The 18301-nt window shown below is 32.5% G+C and overlaps 2 protein-coding genes across 2 annotated transcripts; one reads left to right on the plus strand and one right to left on the minus strand.

Moving 5' to 3' along the window:
* The first annotated feature begins 694 nt into the window (after positions 1–694).
* Positions 695–1855, plus strand: LOC132048340 (elongation of fatty acids protein 3-like). The gene has a single exon (XM_059439246.1). The coding sequence runs from the start codon at positions 810–812 to the stop codon at positions 1674–1676; it is 867 nt and encodes a 288-aa protein (XP_059295229.1). The 5' UTR covers positions 695–809; the 3' UTR covers positions 1677–1855.
* A 10195-nt stretch (positions 1856–12050) lies between these two features.
* LOC132046953 (calcium uniporter protein 2, mitochondrial-like) lies at positions 12051–14497 on the minus strand. The gene is made up of 2 exons (XM_059437809.1): positions 13866–14497; positions 12051–12873 (listed from the first exon to the last, which is right to left on the minus strand). Exons 1-2 carry the CDS (start codon positions 14421–14423, stop codon positions 12388–12390), a joined length of 1044 nt encoding a protein of 347 aa, XP_059293792.1. The 5' UTR covers positions 14424–14497; the 3' UTR covers positions 12051–12387.
* Between the last annotated feature and the right edge of the window lie 3804 nt (positions 14498–18301).

Genomic DNA, 18301 nt, shown 5'->3' on the forward strand with positions numbered 1-18301 from the left:
CGTCATACGATCAAATTTCAATACTTATTTAATTAGGGCAATTTACTTAAATTACTTATTTTTGTCTAGAAGCTAATATTTTCTTAAGGGGTGTGCAAATGACTATGCGAACTCTCTTTTTGCTCTAGAGTGATCGTACTATGTAAGATTTCAAGTTTTATGAATCTGGCGTTAAAATTATTTATGGCATCGAATCACTTATAAGGTAATAACTCCCTAACATAAGCTTAGAAACATAATAATCCAACATGTAGAGTAATACTCCGTAGTAACATAATTATCCAACGTGAAATGAACACGATCACTGTTAATAATTTAGAATTAAAAACTCACAAGAAAGAAATAAAGTCTTTGAATAACTAAAGCATTGACTATGATTGTTTGAAAGATCAAAGAAATATCCAAAAATATATTATTATAAGGAGTAAAAACCATATCTTAAATGAGTTTAAAATAGTCCGAGAAAAAGTGGAAAAAGGGCAAGGTTTGGCATCCACCCTATATTGGTCGGTCCAATGCTTGCTTCTTTCGGGTTTATATATAAGAATGTAAGAGCTCAAAATTTACGAACAATCAGTCATTTTCCACCAAACCTTTCACTCAAAGCCTCATAAAACATCACCTACGTAACCACTCCCTTTGCTGCAACATAAAGGAGCTACTACTAGCTAGTATACAAAATTAGCAGGGGAAAAACGCAGCCTTTTGTTCAAAACACATTCGTATAACTGACAAATATTTTCTGATCGATTTCCTGACCTTCTAATTGTATAAATCATTAATTCCTTCAGGTTATTGCAATTTATCCGATGATTCAGGACATGCGGTATTACCTCTCCGAGCATCCTTCCGTTGTAAATTTTCGATGGAGTCATAGCCAATCATGGGGCAACACGTGGTCTTTCCTCTTCACTTCCATCACAACTTATATCTTCTTCTCCATCTTCCTCCACCTCATACTCCTCGTCCTCTTCCGCCACCGCCGTCCTCTCCCTGTGGGCCCACTCCCCGCCATACACTCCCTCTCCATGGCCCTTATCTCCCTCACTATATTTACCGGAATCCTCCTCTCTGCCACCTCAGAAATCCGCGAAACTCGCTGGTTATGGCGGCGTAACAGGACCACCACGTTTCAATGGCTCCTTTGTTTCCCTCTAGGCACGCGTCCTTCTGGACGTGTGTTCTTTTGGTCTTACATTTTCTACCTCTCTCGCTTCCTCCATACTCTACGTACTTTCTTTACTATACTCAGTCGTCGAAAACTTTCCTTCTTTCAACTTTTCAACCACTCTATCCTCATATTTATGTCATTCCTTTGGCTAGAATTCTCGCAGTCTTTTCAAGTGCTAGCTATACTATTTACGACGTTGTTGTATTCTGTTGTTTACGGGTACAGGTTTTGGACCGCGATTGGATTGCCAAGCGCTTGTTTCCCGTTTGTTGTTAGTTGTCAGATTATGTTATTGGGATGCAATGTTTTGTGCCACGTTGGGGTGTTGTTGCTTCATTTTATGAAAGGTGGTGGGTGTAATGGAATTGGGGCATGGGTTTTCAATTCTGTGCTCAATGCTGCTATACTTTTCTTGTTCCTCAACTTTTATGTGAAGGTGCACTTGAGGAATAGAAAGGTCAACGAGCCTGAAGATTTGGACTCTGTGAAGAACAAGGATATTTGAAGTCCAGCCAGTTTGTCTGCTTCTTTTTCTTTACAAAATTTTGCATTGAAGTTTTGTCAGTTGGATTGTAAATTCTGTTAAAGGAATCGAGTACTTTACAGTTATGAGTATATGTATACTACTACGTAATTGATACAGATATCAGATTTCGCAGCCAATGATTGAAGTTGTTAAACTCAGATGGAATCATGACAAAAGTCATTTCACGCATGGTCAATATGCTTTTAGAAAAGAAGACAAAAATAGTAAAAGTTATTTTTCAGAAAACGTAATATATATATATTTTTTTTTTTGCAAAAGCATAATTTGAACTTTGACTAATAACAAATTAGTGTTCTAATTTTAACTTAAATACTTTTCAAATTGATTACAAACACATATTTATTCTCTAAAAGTACACTTTCGATAATCACTTATATATGACAAAAATCACTTTAAAATAAACATACTTTGAGAGTTTACCCAAACAAGCTATTATTTTGTAGTTTACATGACTCTCCGTAAATTGAAGACTTATGTATCTTAGCTATGCGCCCATCGAACATGCATGAATTTTGATAAGGTTATATAACTGAGACTGAGATCTAGTATCTTGGGTGTAGAGATATATAGAGCTAATTAAATCATCCCCCGATTGCAATAAGATAGTAGTACTAATAAATTACGTTATAGTATATTCTGGGAAAAGAATTGCAGTCAGATTACATACCTTCTTTAAGGCCAAGTGGCCCTTATAAATCAGCAATATATAATATTGTATGCACTATGATACATGGCTATAATAAGCTTCGTTCGCTTGCCAAGTACCTAGTTTTATCCATTTATCACTATGTCTAAAACTATTAATGAAGTCAATAGTAACTTATTTGAAAGTTTCAGTGCACGTACTTCATTCTCCAATGGTATAACATACACTGTCGATCTCTTACTTTCAGATCTTCTTTTATTTTTAAAATTTTTAAAGACTCTTAAAATAAATTTAACTTTAAATTCTTTTGCAATATATAACCACATATTGGTAATGCAATAAAAAGTTAAGATTTTTTACGTACGTGTAGAGCGTGCCCCATGGTTACTATTCTGCATGCGTGTTCTATTTTATGTGGATACCTTAATTGTTTTCAAAGGCAAAAGTTTCATCATTCATTCATACCAACTATGTTTGAATAGTTGTGGTTGATTAAATAATTTTATTATTATTTGTTTTGCTCTATTTTAGACGATTCATGATGTTCTTACATTATTTTTATAATAATAAATGATCACAACTCTTATCTTCTATTTGAATTTCGTACGTGATATGTAAAAATCACAGACATCAGAGGACCACCTAGAATTATGGTGAAACGGATAAGATATCTTCATTCTTAACTAGTCCTGGAGTCGAGCCCTGAATTGAAAAAAAATTCTAACAAAAAATAGTTTTTTCTTTAATGGCCTTACGAATCCGAATTAGCAAGGACTTCAAATCAAATATCGAACACAAGTGGAAAACAAAAAAAACATCGAAGGGGTCACCTTTTTTTTATGTCGCTATTTCACAAGACTACTTTGTCCATCTCTTGCTATTATTTCTTCATACCAACCGTTGTGTAAAACTCATTGAATTCGAGTCTTATCTCAATCTTGTTGTTTATGGGGAAAGCATGTGCCGACATGCTTTCCCAGCTCTCAATAACTTGAATCCCAGTGGAGTTATTTCTTGTCAGCTCCCTAATGTTTCCAGATGCTGTACAGTCAATTTTTCCTATCTAACTTCCAGGATTTTGTTTTGTGGAGAGTTTTCCAATGAACTTAAAATATCAATGGCACTCCAGTTGATGTACGCAGATTTGGTAAATATTACTCCTATAAGGTATTTACATCAAACTAATAAAAAATATAAACTCAATATTAAAATTTAAAATAAGAATATGTATCACACAATCATAATTAAATGATAAATATATTGTTTTGCAATAAATATCATGGGGAGGTAAGTTTTTTAACGTGCTCCCATAGTCCCATTCACCTTTGAACTAGTAAATGGTATGTACAGTTGAGCAAATTCGGTGGGCTTGTAACTCTCATATGGCAGCATAATTATTGCAGTAGTACTTTAACGTGCTTGGTGGGGCTAAAATTTTAACGTGCTACCATTCACCGTTGGAAAAAGGGCAGTCAAATCTATGATTATTTGGTTTTTACTTCACAATCTCGCGTGGAATATGACTTTTTAAATGGAGATTTACATACTAATATAATTAAGTTGCTCGAAATTATGGGACATTTTATGGTAATGACAGTACACATGGCTACTTTCAACTTTAGGTCATTATCAGATCGATTCGCTAAGATATGTTACCTGGAAATATGTTGGTTTATTTCATTAAACATCGTCCGCTTGCTTTAATTAGTGCAGCTTAATTTATTATAGACCTTTTTCTATATAGATTTAAGCTGTAGTTCAGTGATTATCACTCACTCTCTTCTTTTACATTCTTCTCTTTCACTATTCATTGGCCATCCACCTAAAAAAAAATATTACTAAAGTTAGAAAAAGAAATGTTTCTAATATTCAGCTGTAAGCTATAAACAAACTTATCCCAGTTGTTTTTAGGAAATTAAGATAAAAGGGGTATCAAATGGGTGAGTTGATCTAAACTTGGGTGAGTTATAAATTACTTAGGCTGAAAGGGGTTGGGCCAAAATGGGCTAAGAAGCGGTTCATTATCCAACCCGCCTAATTCTTACTAAGTTTCAATTTGTTTGTTCTTTTACAAACTTTTTATACCTAATAAAACTATTTTTTTTCTTTTTATAATGACTATATATAACATATCAGATGAAAATAATATTTCTTTAAAATACTTGACAGGATTTCTCATGGATCAGTTTGGCTGCAATAGATGGGCGGGTCAATTACCAACCCAAATTTGAGCAGGTTGAATGAGTCATATTTTTATGGGCTAATTTTACTACCTCTAAACAATAACATTAAATTGTTGTTAGATATGAATCAATAATTAATGGGATAACTACATAGCATAACTAACATTAGTACATATTTATATTTAGTAGCTATAGTTTAAAATAAATACATTCCATAGCTAATAATTATATGATAAATACAACTTATAGCTATATATATATATAAAATAAAATACCCCATCATCACATTATTCACTTCCAACCAAATCCTCCCATCTCTCTCTCCCCTCTCCCCCACCCATGCTCATCGTCTAAACTTTTACGGTATCCTCGGATCTTGGCGGACTGGAACTGGTATACATGATCTTCATGATCCTCTCGCCTTCTCCGTTTTACAGTAACAGCTTTGGGCCAATAACATCAAAGACACATAAATTCAAATTAAGTTATTACTCTTCAAAGGTTGATAATTCATAAACCAGCCCCTTATTTTTTAATTTGTAATGAATGTTTTCGTGATACATACAAAATCAAACAAAAATTTCCCAATCAACATTGACGCCGCCATATGGTTATTTGTTGTATATTTCGAGGCAAATGAATAATGATTTCGTCCCCGGAAAAGTGTTCATCGTCTCGAAAAGTGTACATCGTCGCTGAAAATCGTTAATGAATACTAAAAACGGGCACTCCATATACATCGATCTTCATCGCGATGTTGTCGCTTTTTGTCCATGTTTCACAACGGTGGCTTTTCCGGTCAAATTCCGTATCGGATCAAAAAATCAAGTTTCTTTTTCAAAGTGTATTCATTAATTTTAGCATACAATTCATTGTATTCATTAATTTTTTCGCTATATTTGTCCCGTGTATACAATGTTTTTCACTTGTATTTATTAATTTTGTGTATCTATATTGTATTGCTTTTTTTCGGTATTGCTATGTATACATATCGAAAAATACGATGTTTTTGTATATGGTGTGTATGTATTCGCTTTTACTTGTAAATAAAATAAAATTTTGAATACGTATAATTATTTCATGAATACTATGAGAAAAAAATTATTTTAGTCATGAATACAATAAAAATTGAATACAGCAAAAAAATGAATACAAGAAAAAAAAAGTGTAAAATAAGTTAAAATGCTAGCTATGAATGTAGTCATTTATGAAATTTTCCCATAATTAATAGTCTCCGAGTCTAGTGGACTTTTGTGCTCTTTTGTTTTACAATATGCTTTTGGTTTTCTGTCTGGGCCTCTGCTTTAGCTTTTTAGTATTTGCATACCATTTCAATCTTAAATGGGCCACAATTCTTATTAGTTTAGTGAGCGATTCTTCACCAAGCTGAACCACCAAACTTTCATTTCACAATGCGAATTCAAAACTTCATAACATTTCCTAAAACCCACAGTGGTAAAAATTTAAAAAAAATTCATAAACTAGTTTAAATTTCGCTTATGCCCCATCCCAAGCCCACACATATATATATATATATTTTTAACTTTTCAAGGTAAACTTTTAGTAATATAAAAGTGTGCCCCATAAAACATAACTAAAAGTGTTCTATACGAAGTTTTTCTTAAGGCATAACTAAAAGTTAATAAGGCATTTAAAAGTTTTGGTTTATAAGGCAAACTTTTAAATTCAGGCCCCCTCCAGCCCCATATATATATATATATTTACTTTTCAAGGTAAACTGGTTAAAAAAAGGCCCAAAGACATAACTAAAAGTATGCCTATTTTTTATTAAGGCAAAGTCTATGCCTTAAGGAAAAGTATTTTTCTTATTTTTGTTATGACTTATGCTTAATAAGGCAAAGGAAAAATGCTTTTCATATATATATATATATATATAGCCTTGCGAAATTATTTTTTATTTATGTTTGAGCGGGGTTCGAACCTTTATTCGCCCACCTTCTCGGGCTGACAACTTAGCACTACAAATTGAAATTTAAAAAGACTACAAATTTCAAGTGCAAAAATTTAAAGACCTTAGTTAGCTACAAAAATGAACTTATGACACCGGAACTGGTAAATGTTATGATCATCCCAAGCCCACAGTATGACAGTAACAGCTATTGGGCCGAGAAAGCAATAGAGTCAAAAGGCTTTCACAAAGGTTGATTCAAGATCCAGCCCCATTTAGCAACTAGTTAAAAAGGATGAATGAATTAAAGAGTGGTTATGTGTATTGTGAATGCTTAGGCAAAGACTGTGCTTTTCATCCCCAATTCTCTCTATGTCCCTCGTCCCCTTCTTGTGCTATCCTTAGTTACTTTACTTTCAGTATTCTCCATTGTAATTCAATAGTTTGAGTGTTGTAATTACCATCTAAAATTGTAATTGTATTCCAGTTCTTATCAATAAATAGTGAGGAGTTTGGGTATTGCTATGTATAGAAAAAAGATAATATATGTTGATATTGCCATAAATTAGAAATTCTCAATTATTTTTATCAACTTACATCATTTTGTCAATAATTGTCCTTTTTTAATTTTCTTTTAAAATTTAAAGCTAGTGTTAGTCTTTTTTATTTAGAAAATTTGACATATGAAGACTAAATAACATGAACAAAATATTAAGGTTTTATTCTCCCTTTATAAATTCCCTTTTTATTGATCCTGAATGAATTCAAATGAAAATGGCTTGGTTCGTGACTCTGAAATTGATTACTAATCATGCAGTATTATCTTTATAGAGTTCATATTACAGCCATGCATCATTAACAAGTTATATAATAATGAATCGTTCCATACTTAAAGGGACCTAAAAAGAATTAGCATACCTTTTAAAATTTTGGACATCAGTAAATCAAAAACTAATTAGGATCTGAATTTCTTTATTGACCGTCGAAGTTATTTTTTATTACTTTTCACTTCGGTCACTCCTTTTTTACTTATTTGCTATGACTTGAGAGTTAATCGCAAGAAAAATAAATAAAAAATTAAATATATATATATGATCATTTGAATTTGCTCTCGAGCCAGAGATAGAGCAAAAAAAAGCCAGAGCAAAAAAAAGCCTTAAATCTTTGCGTGTTTGGACACTTTCAGCAAGAGAAAAACTTATTAGAATCTCTAATTTTAAGTAAATCAACAAAAGGAAAATTCATATTTCATGCCTATTATGTTTTTTATTATATGTATGCACATGTGAACGTGTATCAATTTGTACCACGTACACGACAAATAATTAAGTTTGAAGACTTTATTAAATTCCTTAAATAATTTATTTAAGGAGCCATTGCCTAGCTCCAACAATTAAGTTTGAAGACTTTATTTAATTCCTTAAATAATTTATTTTTATTTAATGTACGCCAGAATCTAGATCATACTAATTGACAAGCAAAATAATGAAGAGAATCCCTGATCCATTGGTCGTCTAATCAGTACTGAGTGGCATTCTTATCATACTGATATATTATAATAAGTCGGTGTATTAATTAAGCTGATTAAAATTATTTAGATGGGTTAACTAGATTCTTCGTAATTCATGGTATGCCATGTCTCCGATATCTGTACGCTGCCAGAAACATGTCCAATCTTAATTTTGTAAAAAAAAAAAAAAATGGTTATTCAATGTTTTGATCAAAGTACCTTAGCTAATGTCCTATAATGCTAATATCACACGGCTTGCATGATAGACGTGAACCATTGTAGTTGTGAAGCACACATATTATGAATGGTGAATATTTTGTTGTTAAGAATTCAATTTATGCACAACATGCTATCTCGCCCACAAGTAAAGACATTTTAATTTTTGGCGATGTGTTACGTAAGAGTAGTCTCATCAATTAATAACAATGCATGTAAAGATATGGAGTATTTGTATATTCATGAAATTGATTGAAAAGGAAAGTTTTCATCACGAGGTGGAAAAGAACGGCTGTGGTCATGTAATGTCCCACTCCATTAGTTTGTAACGTAGTAGTGCTATTGCTTTCAGTATGTATAAGTGAAGGAGGAGTGATAGCACCAATCGACTTTAATTGAGGGACAGGACAAGTAACAAATATAGTTAAGTATAACAAATAAATTCTGCACAAGAGTCCACTATCATGAGGTACTAATTCCTGATTGTTTGGCTTTGGCATGGGAATGGGTGTTGGGGAGGTTCTTAGCTGTGTCCCCTATCTTCCTCTTACTCGTATTTAGTCTTTTTGTATTTTTGGCAAAGCAAATTTTAAATTGGAAAAAAGCATAAGTTTATCGGTAAGAGGAAGCATAAGTTTTTCCCAACCAGTTGTTTCTTCTATTATTTTTTCGTGTAACATAAGGGGAAGAAGAATGAAAAAGGAAGGTGAACAAATGAGAATCAAATCTACACCAATTACACGAAGAAAGACTTTTACTATAACTTTTTTTTCCTTGGCTTTCCACTCGGTGTTTTTACTCATATTGAGATATTGACTTATTTAGATTTATATCGCGTAAGATCCATTAAAAGAAAAGTGATTTCTATCCGTATTTGTTTCTAGTGAAGAATGAATGTATCTTGTTAATGACATCTCACAACCTTCCGTGGTAAAATCTCACTATATTAATAGACTATAAGTGACCACTCTTTAGCCTAGTTAAAATTCTGATTTTTCAAGCTCTGACAACTTGGAGCGCCTACTTTTGTTTGTGGTCAGACAAGTTCAACATTATAGTAATATTTAAAATGTAATGTGGACATGGGACCTTGGACTTACAAACACAAGATCTTATGACCTTATTATTGATTTGCTGAACCAAGCAAAGTCCAAAGCCATTTAATTTGAATCAGCCTGCCTAGAAACACCTTCCTCTGTTCCTCCTCTTTATCAGCCAGTAAAACTCTCCTCGGAGACCTCATTTAGGCAAATAGGCCAACCCACCAGCATTGAAGTTGGCATAGTCTCTCTTCCTCCAGCTTACTCGGAAGTAGCTATTTGCCAACTTGCAGTAGCCAGCCACCGGGGACCAAGAAGCATTAGAAAAATGTCGTGTAAATGTAAGTCAAACAAAATTTGGTACTCTCTTTTTTTCCCACCATAGGTGTTCTTTAATTAGGATGATTTACAAGAATGATCTTAGAAGTGGATAGTCTTGTACTTTTAATTCGCTTGTCTCATGGCTCATGGTCGAAACTTCAAGTTTAACTAGTTTTGCCCCCTGGGCAACACTTTTAACGTTGAAGGATTGTCCATGAGACAAACGGAGGTTAAAAGTTCAGGATCACCCATTTCTGATCATTGGGTGTAATTTCCTTCTTTGTTTAAGGTGAATTACATTGTTTAGGATATAGTCATATCGGAATCTTGTAATTTTAAAAAATGTGAAAAAGAGGGCCTACACTTTGTATTTAGTCGAACTTTGAAAAATAGGTTTGTCCTATTCTTTGGGTAAATATAGAAAGGTCATTATCTTTTGAGAAATTATGTAATAAAGTATCTAATTATGCTTACATAATTACGCCATCGCATCCGTGCCCTCAAAATCGGCTTTACTGTCAAATAATTTTTTTATATTTATCTTAATACGAAATTATTATTTTTTTATCCATTATAAAAACGCATTTTTCCCTTATCTGAAATATATTATTATTTTTTTTTCTGAAAAAATTATCCATATTATTTTTCACATTAAAAAAAAAAAAGATCACTGGCCTGATTTTGAATTATTTTAGCCATCATTTGGGTAAAAAAATTATTTGAGGTTTAAAATATATATTATCCAGATATGTGGAATAATAATCACCAAGGGATTCAACTTAGAGTGGAACTTGTTACGAAATATATATTACATATATATATATATATATATATATATATATATATATATATATATATATTAATAAGGGAAAAATGAGTTTTGGATGAAGGGTTGTTGAGTGGGTGTGGGTATAAAGATATGAATTTATTTTGATTTTTATTTTTCAAAATAATTAATTAATATTACTTATGTCATTTTCCGTTTAAAAATGTGAAAAATATAATACACTTTGCATTTAGTCGTAATGTGGTGCATTTTGAGGTTTGTCCTATTCTTTATAGCATTAGATTAAGATTAAATTCCCCAACAATCCGGGGAGATAAATGGAGAAACAATGACTCTGTCACCTCTCTGTTTTTGTCTGCTGACGATGAAGAGATAATTTTTGTTAACATTTTCTTTGGCATAACATTTTCTTTGGCATATTCGTCGAATCAAATGCACAGTACAAAAATCAGTGGACATCAACTTTATTGGAATCTAATATTTTTATGAGAGAAAGTATATAGCAACCCCCGAAGTTAACATATTTTTTCAATAAGACATCTAAACTTTGAGGGTCCTAATGCACTCCCAAACTATTTTGAAGTGAAATTAATAGAACCTTCTAAGCTATATACCAGTTCTATAGGAGGTTGTACACATCACGCACCAATATTACTTTGACACGTCATTTTTCCGTTTTAGAACTATTTTTACTTTCTTTTTTCATTTTTTCCCATTTCTTTACTTCTTTTTTCTCTTTCTCCATTCTGTGCCTGCTAATCTGCATCTCTTCAAAAGAGCAGAGGAACTCTATTTTTATTTCCCTTTCATCACTTCCCCACACCATTTTCGTTTCTTCCATTCTTCTTTTATATACAAATTAATTACTGGATTTGACAAATGAAGGTGAAAAAAAGGGCAATTGAATAAGCCAGGGGTTGAGGGAAATTTGTATTCGCCGGAAAGTTTATTCTCCGGCGTCATCCATTTTTTCCGATGAAGTGGATATGTTATTCTCTTAAAAATACTAATGTAAACGCCTTCTCATATCTTCCTTTTATAAACTCAAACCTAATATTTAATCAAATAGGCTTAAAACATCCTACTTTTCCTAAAATCGAATCTGGACGAACTCTTTCTTGCCGGAAAAGTTTTTCCGTTGCCAACGAGGAAGCAGAGAGAATGGTAGAAACCTTTTTCGGCAAAACGTGCCATTTTTCGGTAAAATAATAGGCATGATGCAATGTTTATAAAATTAAAAGTGGAACCTCTAATCTGTAGCTTTAAAGCTCTGGACAACAATGGGGAACTTCTATGAAGAAGAAGGCAAAAAAAGGAGAAAGAGAAGAACAAAATAAGAAAATAAGAAGAGAAAAAAGTAAAAAGAGAAGACAAAAATAAGAAAATATATTTATGAAAAGAAAAAGTGAAAGTTTAAAAAAAATTCTACTCCTCAAAGAGAGTGAATCACACGCCCCATGTTACATAGGCGTAAAAGGGGTTGCTAATCTCACTTTAAATCGGTTCAGGGAGGTACTAGAACCCCCGTAAAATTCAAGTGTTTTTTTGAAAAAAAAAGGTTATAATTCAGGGGTTCTTATGTATTTACTCAGTTTTATGATATTGTTAATGGAATGAACATTGGTGATGAGAATCAGCTAGTGTACCATGATTCTCGGGTCACCATATATTTGTAATCCCTAATGTGCAAATTTTCAGCTTGGTGAGCAAAAGCATCATCCAAGTTTGAGATTTCTTTTAAATTTTCATTTATTTTCTGAGCCCTCTTCACTTGATATACATTAGCCGTGACATAGATAAACTCAAAAGTTAGTCTAGGTCAAAAGTAAAAGTAAATAACAACAACATCTCAATCCCAAATCAATTGGGATCAGCTCTATGTATCCTCTGTATCCATTAGACACTAAAAAGTAAAACAATTTTTTTTTAAAAAAAAAAAAAAAAAAAAAAGGCAAAATGTTTCATCTTTTTTCCATTCTTTGGTTCCTCTTTCTTCCAGTATTCCTAAGCAATATCCATCTTAATTACTCACAATTGTTCATGTAAATTGCCACATTCTATGCTGTGGACATCATGGGTGATGAATGAAATGTCAAGGTGTTTCTGGTGTTTCCAGCAGGTATCGTCGAGTGAGGATCACAAGCTTTGCGGAGCTCAGTGTACCTCTGAAGATCAAAATTGTGCAGCTTCATGAGCTTCTTTTGTTTTGCGCTAAAGCGGCTATGGAATAAACCTTCAAATGTAGGCTCTTTGGAGGTCCTAAGGAAGAAAGTATAAGCACCCATGCAGTAAAAGGATGTGACAAAGAAGCAAATGGGCTCCATTACATCCCATGATAGCTCCCAAAAAGTGAGCCTCATGAAAGCTAAAGTCTGAATCACAAAGAACCCTAGCCCACACTGCAACTCTCTCCGCACCAACGATTCTGCCTTTTTGTCAATAGCTGATTTCTTCTCCTCCATTTGTTGAAATTCCTTCATCATTTGTGGGTCATTTGGTTGGGCCAAGGGCATTGGCATTAAGCCTTCCATGGCTTTCACCACCTGTAACAACAACAAAGGGACCAAATGCTTGTGTAAAACAATAGAACTCCACTTCACACACCTTATACTCCTATATATAGTTCTTCTTGAATGATACTCCTATATACTTAAGCAATCACGCGCGCACTTGCACAAAAACTTAAAATTCTGAATCTGTTTTAACTAAAACAGTGTCTACTCCTATGGCAAGCCACACAAATTCTCACCGTCTTGGTGTTCTAATTTTCTACGTGTATGTCTATTGCGTCAAGAATTAGAAAAGACAAGTGGGGGAGTTGAAAAGTGTAAAGGGAGTATCTGTATTTTGTTTGTTTCTTGGGGAGGCTTTGCTATTTCATTGGACTCTACTAAACCTTGGATGTCCTTTTCCTTTCCCTTAACCCATCCCCACCAAACTTTTAGCTGACGTTTAGTCCAAAATTTTAGCTGACGTTTAGTCCAATATTTTGCCAAAATTGAAAAAGAAGGTTTCTTGGCGTTTGTGAAAAACAGCTTTAGTAAAAAAAAAAAATCAGCTTCTATAAAGCTAAATAAATGTAAAAAAATTTTTAACCAAACGCCATATCGTTCCCAAATGTTTGGAAGTTTAAAAGAGGAAAGGTGTTGAATGGGTGTAATTTTGGGTCTTTGAAAATGGTCCAACTGATGCAGTCCCATATAAAAGTCACCATCTCGTTTTAGAGATCTGGAATAACTTTGTTTCGCTTTCCTGTCGAAGAAAACATAGAGAAATAGATGATTCTATCAGTTTTCGGCAGACTTGTAACACCCAAAAAAAAAAAAAAAAAAAAAAAAAAAAAAGGAAAAAACTAATGTAGTAAGTACTTAATATTTCTCATAACTAAATGAGGAATAAAATCATGTTTACTTCTCAGCAATACAGTAATGCACATAGACATCTGGTTCTTGACAAGTTATAGATATCCACGATTAAAATCAAAATATAAAAATAGAAATAAATAAATAAATAAACAAACAAATAGAAAACCAACCTTGTGAGGCTTAAGGTATACGACGTTTCCCAAAACAATTACGATTCCCGATTGATCAAGCATCTTTGCAAATTCCAGGGCTTGTTCAGCATTCGAACAAGCTCCATTACAGATCTGAATAAACTCCGGGTACGAAATACAATCCTTTTCCATCTGCGTCAGCCTGGATTTCACCACCTCAAGTTGAGCCAACCTAAGAACCTTCCTCGCATCATCCACCGTGAATTTCTCCTCCTCGGGATCCGAGATCACCTCCTCCGTTACCGGTGGGATGAGTCCATCGAGTCTAATCCTATCTCTAGCAATGTCCATTGATCTCAGTTTCTCAAGAAGCTTTTCTCCGATTGGAAGTGATCGGAGCTCCGTCGAAGCGCCGGTTGCCATTGACTGGAACACAGAACTCCGGTGAAGGGACCTACGGAACGATCCACTTTCCCCAGGATCTGGGGCAATTGATTTGGTCATGGTTGAGGAACATATACGACAGGTTGTTAAGGAAGGACGAGTCATTTTGTATGCATTGAATAAACGCTGTGTTAACATTTTCTTGAAAGCCATTGATAAACGAAGAAATTCAGAGAGATAGTTGTGAATTTGGTAAATATATTGCAGGTTATAATGTTGTAATGGCTATGTATTTATAGGTCCTTTTTTGCCGTTGAAGAAACGCTAGTTTTTTATTTTTATTTTTGGGTCAACAAACGGCGCTAGGGTTATTTTATCCTTCCACGCGAGTTATATTACTCGCTGCGATATATCGTAAGACAGTTTCAAAAGACACAAACGCGAGAAAATGAATTATTCCTAAAAAAATAAGGCACGTGACGTAGCGGTAAAAATATCTTATCGTGGTTGTTACCCTGAATCGGTCTAACGGTGTTAGGAGAAAAAACAGATGAAAAAAAAGGTGTCTAGAGAAAAAACAGATGGAAAAAAAGGTGTTGGGAGAAAAAACAAATTAAAAAGGCTGTTTGGAGAAAAAACAAGGTGTGACATAGCAATTTGTGTCTTTTTTGAGCGGGTCATAGCATGATCTAATTCGTTATATTTATTTATTTTAATGAAAAATATGTTAAGGAGGGAGGGGTCAATTGATTTTGTACTAAACTTTTATAAATTTGTTTAGTTTGATAATATTTTTACCAGAAATTTTTATTTTGATGCATAAGAAATCTGAAAACGAAACACTAAAAAATTCTGCGAGAGTCATTTTCAATTCAAATTACAAATGATTATGTTTACTCATTTGTGGTATATATTTTGATAATATTTTTACTAGAAATTTTATTTTGATACATAAGAAATTTGAAAACGAAACACTAAAAATTTCTGCTAGAGTCATTTTCAATTCAAATTACAAATGATTATGTTTACTCATTTTTTGCATATTTTCTTATGTAACAAGTTTCCTACGTATTCAATTCAGACACATTTACAAATATTTTTTATAATTTATTATACATTTTTAACTAAAATTTAGGCGTAATCTACTTTCAAAAAATGTAGATTGTCAACCAACCACGAAGGGAGATTTTTTTTTTTTGGTTTTTACAAATATTTAAAAATAATTAAGAAATTGCCTATATTTTAAACAAACACCAAAACGTATTTATTGGGACTTCCAGTTTTGCCCTACAAATAATATTCTGAGAATTAACGTGTTAAATCATAATTATCAAATAAAAAATCTTATCAAACTTATTTTAATCCGCCACAATTAAATTAACTCACTCAATCGGTGATCGTATTAAAAAAAAAGGACCACCTTGTCGAGCTAATAACTAATACACGAGGGAAAATATCAAAGATGGTCACCTAGTCACCATACATGTGTCTGGCGGACGATTGTTAAAGTAATGCTAAGGGGCCGGTGACTTTGAAATGACGAGTTTAGGCAAATATCATTCATTGTTAAGACATGTTATTGGTTTTGGCAAATGACAATAGCCAATCTTATGTGAGAGCAAATGCACTTAGTTGTGGATGTACATTGACAAAGTTGGGTGATGATGTGTTGATATTACTGAAAGTAGTTCAAAATAATTAATTCTTAATACTTGATCAAATGTAGTAATTACATAAATTAAAACGGAAGGGATAAAAATTGGAGGTGATGGTAAACGCAAACGTGTTGCCGAATATATTCCGAGGTGGCAGGTCCTGTAAAGTGGGAGCTTTGCTGTATTGTGGCGTAGGGCTTAGGCGATTAATTGTGTTAGTTGAATTTGTTCGCGAAAGTTCGGGAAATATGGCTTGAAAATAAAAACTTGCCACGTAAGTTATTGGACCTTTAAAATATACTACCAGAAAGTTAATTAGATCATAAATCATAAGATGTAACCTCCACCAAGTCAAGCCTATTTGTAAGGCGAGCCCATGCATCTCCTTTAACGGTTAACAATCCACAAAGACGATATAACTTAGGCTTGCTTTTCTCCACCTTTTTATTTTTTATTTTTCACGTGGATGGGATGAATGGTAGATAATGAAAAATAAAAAAGATATAAGTTGCACTATTTGTTACCATTATCTGTAATTAGTCATCCAGCTACAACACTTTGGGTTATGCTCTTTTATTTAGTGAAGTATTTTCTTAACCTCAACTTTTTTTGTTACACACTGTTTTACTTTTTCCATTTGGTATATATCTATATATATAAAAATGAGATATATTCATTGCCAAACATTTTCTCTCAATTTTAACAAAATTATCATTCTAAGCTTTTTAATTTGAATAAAAGATTTAAAAAAAAATATGAATTAATGAAAGAGAAAAAAAATTAAATTTGAAATTAAAGATAAGACTCCTTCAAAAGTAGAGTAGATTTCAAACTTCAACATCAAGTTATGTTTATACCTTTTTCACAGGGGCCGTCATCTATTATAATAATAATAATAATAATAATAATAATAATAATAATAATAATAATAAAATAATCTATATCTATATCTATATATATATATATATATATAAATAACTTGTACAAATTATTGTAGTTTAGAACCAATACAACTTTTTAAGAACTATTAATATAAATTGTAATAACAAACGCAAAAGTTTTTGAATTGTTTAATATTGTACTCTTTTCACCGTATTGAATTGAAAATATATATGTAGATGTATTGGAATTTGAAAATAAAGCAATGTAAAATAGTATTATTCTAATGCGCAATATGTTAAATTGAGGAGGGAGTATTTGTTATCCGAGGTTTGTTTGTCATATTAAAGAAATTATTTTTGAAGATCATGAGGATATTTTTGTCATTTTAGTTAGTCTAATCCATCTATTGCTAATAGATACCCATGTTTTTATTTACATTTTATTCCGCATACAATGATTCACTAATTTTAGCATAAGTTATATATTTATTTAATTTATGAGAAAATCAAAGTAACAACCACACTATGTATAAAACAGCATTGAATTTGTTCAACGATTACTTCCCCTGTCAACCAACCCAACAATGTATAAAATAATAATACAGAATCATAAATGAATCAAGATACACATAGAGACTAGATTGATCCATATCTCAACTTAAGATGCATTGTAAGCGAAAGCTATAACTTGTAGTCGACACCAGCTCTATATTTATATGATATGATTGACCATCTACTTGTATATTAATTATTTATCACTTATCGATTTATATATGCATGCTCACGGATACAATGTACAAAGCTATGTTTGAATTGGATAGTCTCATTGATTTACAAAACTTTCTAAAAACAAGTGAATGAAGCATATAATTGATATAGTGACTCTAAACATCGTCAGTCATGGAGGCCAAATCTTGAATAACTAAGATTATAATATACTAAGGATAAAGTATACTATATGTGAGCAGCTAATTAGAGATAACGCAGAAGTAATTAAAGATTGGGAGATTAGCTAATAAAAGCCGTTAGAAATAAAGGATGAGATTGACACACCATTTCTGGCCAAGAGAAAGTTCGAAGAGAATATTATTAATGATGTGAAGATAGAGGGATGGTGGGAGAGGAATGACGCAGAACTTATTCTACAGAGAGATTGATATCGAATATTCATTTAATTAGTCACTGGTCCATTATCACCAGAAAATTTTAAAAAATAGCTATATTAAAGTTGAAATTGACGTAGCTAACAAGTAGATATAGCCCAGGTAATCGTCCAAGATAATTAGTAACCAATTTGATACACAAAGCATAATGACAAGAGATCTAATAAAAATCTGTTTCAATGTAAATATAATTTATATAGGAAGAAATTATTTACGACTTAGCTTTTAAAATCACATGGCCCATTTTTTTAATTTTAGCGTCAATTTAACGTTAGTAAAGTCTCTAATTACAAATGAGTTCACCTGGAGGAAAACAATTTTTTTTTCTTTTCAAAGGGAAAATTATTTTTTGATATATAGGATAACATTTCAAGAGATTGGGTGGATTTGCA

The sequence above is a fragment of the Lycium ferocissimum genome, chromosome 2 (genome assembly GCF_029784015.1).
Source record: "Lycium ferocissimum isolate CSIRO_LF1 chromosome 2, AGI_CSIRO_Lferr_CH_V1, whole genome shotgun sequence".
NCBI classification, from domain to species: Eukaryota; Viridiplantae; Streptophyta; class Magnoliopsida; order Solanales; family Solanaceae; genus Lycium; species Lycium ferocissimum.

Excerpts from the sequence above, each read along its gene's own strand:
- LOC132048340 (XM_059439246.1), top strand. The coding sequence starts at position 810 with ATGATTCAGGACATGCGGTATTACCTCTCCGAGCATCCTTCCGTTGTA.
- LOC132046953 (XM_059437809.1), bottom strand. The coding sequence starts at position 14,423 with ATGGCTTTCAAGAAAATGTTAACACAGCGTTTATTCAATGCATACAAA. Across the intron at positions 12,874-13,865 it reads TATACCTTAAGCCTCACAAG|GTGGTGAAAGCCATGGAAGG; the intron begins GTTGGTTTTCTA and ends TTGTTGTTACAG.